Below are 3323 nucleotides of genomic sequence, written 5' to 3'. Positions count from 1 at the left end.
CAGTTAACTTGGTATTCTCATAGTACATAAATTATAATGTTTGAACAAGTTAACTTGGTATTCTCATAGTCCATAAATTATAATGTTTGAACAAGTTAATTTGGTGTCCTCATAGTCCACAAATTATAATGTTTGAACAAGTTAATTTGGTATCATATTGTCCACAAATTATAATGTTTGAACAAGTTAATTTGGTGTCCTCATAGTCCATAAATTATAATGTCTGAACAAGTTAATTTGGTGTCCTCATAGTCCACAAATTATAATGTTTTAACAAGTTAATTTGGTGTCCTCATAGTCTACAAATTATAATGTTTGAACAAGTTAACTTGGTGTCCTCATAGTCCATAAATTATAATGTTTGAACAAGTTAATTTGGTGTCATCATAGTTCATAAATTATAATGTTTGAACAAGTTAATTTGGTGTCCTCATAGTCTACAAATTATAATGTTTGAACAAGTTAATTTGGTGTCCTCATAGTCCATAAATTATAATGTTTGAACAAGTTAATTTGGTGTCCTCATAGTCTACAAATTATAATGTTTGAACAAGTTAACTTGGTATTCTCACATTAGTCAAACAGAATACATGAACTAGAACATAATATTTTATCAAAAGCCGGGTGAGGCACTAAAAACAAATAAACACCGCTTTCATTTATTTAAATAATTAATTAATTCCTCTCTACCAATGTTTTTGATTGAACTGTGGATGAAAATTACAAAATAATTTATCATTTACAAGCAGTAGAAGTTTCCTGGTTGTGAAAATGTGTCGTAACCATCAGATCACCATTGTTAAATAACATTCACAAAATTAACACTAACCTTGTCGTTGACTTCTTCAAACAAACTATAGCATTGTTGACCCTGCCTCCTGATTTTCAGAAGTGTTACCAACGGTTTAATTGTACTACCCTATTAAAATGAAATCGAAATGTTTTTGTTTTATATCAATTTAAATAGAAACGTGTGCAGAGTAAAATATGTAATATTTACAAAACACCACCCATAAGGAATCACTGATATTTAGTTTTGGTTGTGACGCACTGAGCTACAAACAACACTTTATTGATAGATATATCTATATATATATATTACGATAACCTTAAAGTTTACAATTCATTTCGTGGTTTTCTTATCTTGTACTTGGTTTCTCTGATTGTTATTTGGTCAGGATCAGATATACCCTGCACCTCTCTACCTCCCTCCATGGGGGTTGTTTCTTTACTTGGATGTAGTCGATGAAGCCCACTTTATTTTCCGACATTGTTCGGTCCGGTAGCTAGGGAAATCTGGTTTAACATCATGCAGCCACTGCATGCGCGCAACAATTGTTCGTAGGCTGTTGCACACGTAAGAAAACAACAACATAGATTTATTTTTATTTTCCAGCAAATATTTCACTTTATCTCGTTCATCATGAGCACACAGTTTTGTTCTCGCAATCAGTTCCATAAATACCGATTCTTATCTTGTATTTTCTGTATGTAAGGTATATTTAAGTTTTGTTGTATTTTACAGTTTACCGTTCTAGTGCCACCTACTGGATCTCATATTCCTGAAAATATTATCTATTTGCCAATGCTTCTAATGTTTTTATTTTTTGTTTCCATTATATCGAGATAACTGAATATACATTTTTCATCATTTTTAAAAACTAATGCATCTTACAAGAGATATATATCGTTGAAAGTTTACATTTTTTTCTTTCTTCTTCTTTAAAATCTTAAATGTAGTTAGGACTAGGATAGGTTCAGGATCTCTGTATACATTCCCATAACTAGTCACAGCAAGGCGCAGTTAAGAAAAATATAATAATCAGGTAAACTATGTAGGGATGGACTGCTTTATCAAAACAAAAAATGTATTAACTATGCCATTGTGAATGTGTTACTTCAGGTGTATTAGCTGTATATCATTTGTCACAGAAAATCATTTCTTTACAAGGATAAATCATCGGGAGTGCAACCATATACTATGAACAGTTTTTTTTTTATAAGATCGCATGATAACAAATCTCACATACCTGAATAAACACTGTGAAGAGCACAATAAACAATGTTGCTGTCACAAAAAGGGACTTGTTTGGAATGATCTTTTCATCCAACATAATTACCAACGAAAACGCCACAGCACCTCGTAACCCACCGTAGGCCTAAAGAAACACAAAAATGCGCGCTAAATGAGGTGATTATAACACACATTATTACAAATAGTCTTGTATGGCAAGAAATTGAAAAAGTAGACTGATATCCTTAGTTATTCCAATTTAAATTCTTCCCCTCGACTATTTTCTCCTTATCTTCTGGCGTTTGTCCAACATCTTGTTTCACGGACTTGCTGTTTTTGATGCTCGAAAATTTGATTATTGAGAAACGCAAGGGTCTCTTGCAGATTTATGGTATAATTTATTAATTATAATGAACATTATCAAACAAATATACCGAAATGTTAAACCGCATAAAAGACAGAAGAAAGTAATAAATGTAACGTAATTGTTTGAAACTTAAGTTTGAAAGGCCTAATGATTGCTGCTTGATCCCTACGTTCTGCCCATTATTTTCTGAGACATCCGTGCTGTCAAAACTACGTTGTAGTTTTCAGAATAACAAAGAGGCGAGGGTACAATACTACCTAGCGTAAAAAAACATAATTATCTACTTATTCTGTATATATTTCATAATTTTGCTAGGTTTCAGTTATCCAGTAACTACCCTCAGACAAACTTTGTTCTAATTACAACTCAAGCAGTAAAGACGAATCAGACTGATTAGTATTTGATGCATACATTACAAGACTATATATTTAAACTTACTGCAGTGTTCTTTTTTTATCATGCTAGTTTTTCAGCATTATGTTTACCGAGAAGACTTTCACATACACAGATTACTGTATAAAATTATTCACCAATGCTAAACTTTATAAATAATTTAATAGACAGATAGACGGGTCGCACCCAAAACAGGTGTGTCAATCTTTCATTTTGTCTAAAGAGTCACCAACTCAATTATGGTTAGTTCTAAGGATTAAATGAGTATCTACCCACGCCTCATATGAAACAATGTATTATATATGTATTATTAATGTATTAAAATATATATATATAATTTTATATAACAAATAACTCTAAAGAATACTGTTATGTATAAAGTATTGTTTGTTTGAATTTCGCGCAAAGCTACATGAGGGCTATCTGTGCTAGCCGTCCCTAATTTAGCAGTGAAAGACTAGAGGGAAGGCAGCTAGTCATCACCACCCACCGCCAACTCTTGGGCTACTCTTTTACCAACGAGTAGTGTGACTAACCGTCACATTATAA

General features: G+C 32.1%; 1 protein-coding gene across 3 annotated transcripts in view; it reads right to left on the bottom strand.

Moving 5' to 3' along the window:
• Window positions 1-3323, bottom strand: part of LOC106468431 (Na(+)/H(+) exchanger protein 7-like) — an 81408-nt gene that overhangs the window by 16217 nt on the left and 61868 nt on the right. For all 3 annotated transcript variants that reach the window (XM_022396759.1, XM_022396760.1, XM_013928858.2), the window contains exons 17-18: window positions 2031-2159; window positions 830-919 (exon numbers count right to left, since the gene is read on the bottom strand). In XM_022396759.1, the coding sequence (XP_022252467.1) occupies window positions 830-919; window positions 2031-2159 (219 nt within the window). The remainder of the gene's footprint in view (window positions 1-829; window positions 920-2030; window positions 2160-3323) is intronic.

This window comes from Limulus polyphemus, unplaced genomic scaffold (genome assembly GCF_000517525.1).
Source record: "Limulus polyphemus unplaced genomic scaffold, Limulus_polyphemus-2.1.2 Scaffold3005, whole genome shotgun sequence".
In the NCBI taxonomy this organism is placed as follows: Eukaryota; Metazoa; Arthropoda; class Merostomata; order Xiphosura; family Limulidae; genus Limulus; species Limulus polyphemus.
Note: the sequence above shows the minus strand (reverse complement) of the source record. Positions and strands in the feature narration are given on the sequence as shown.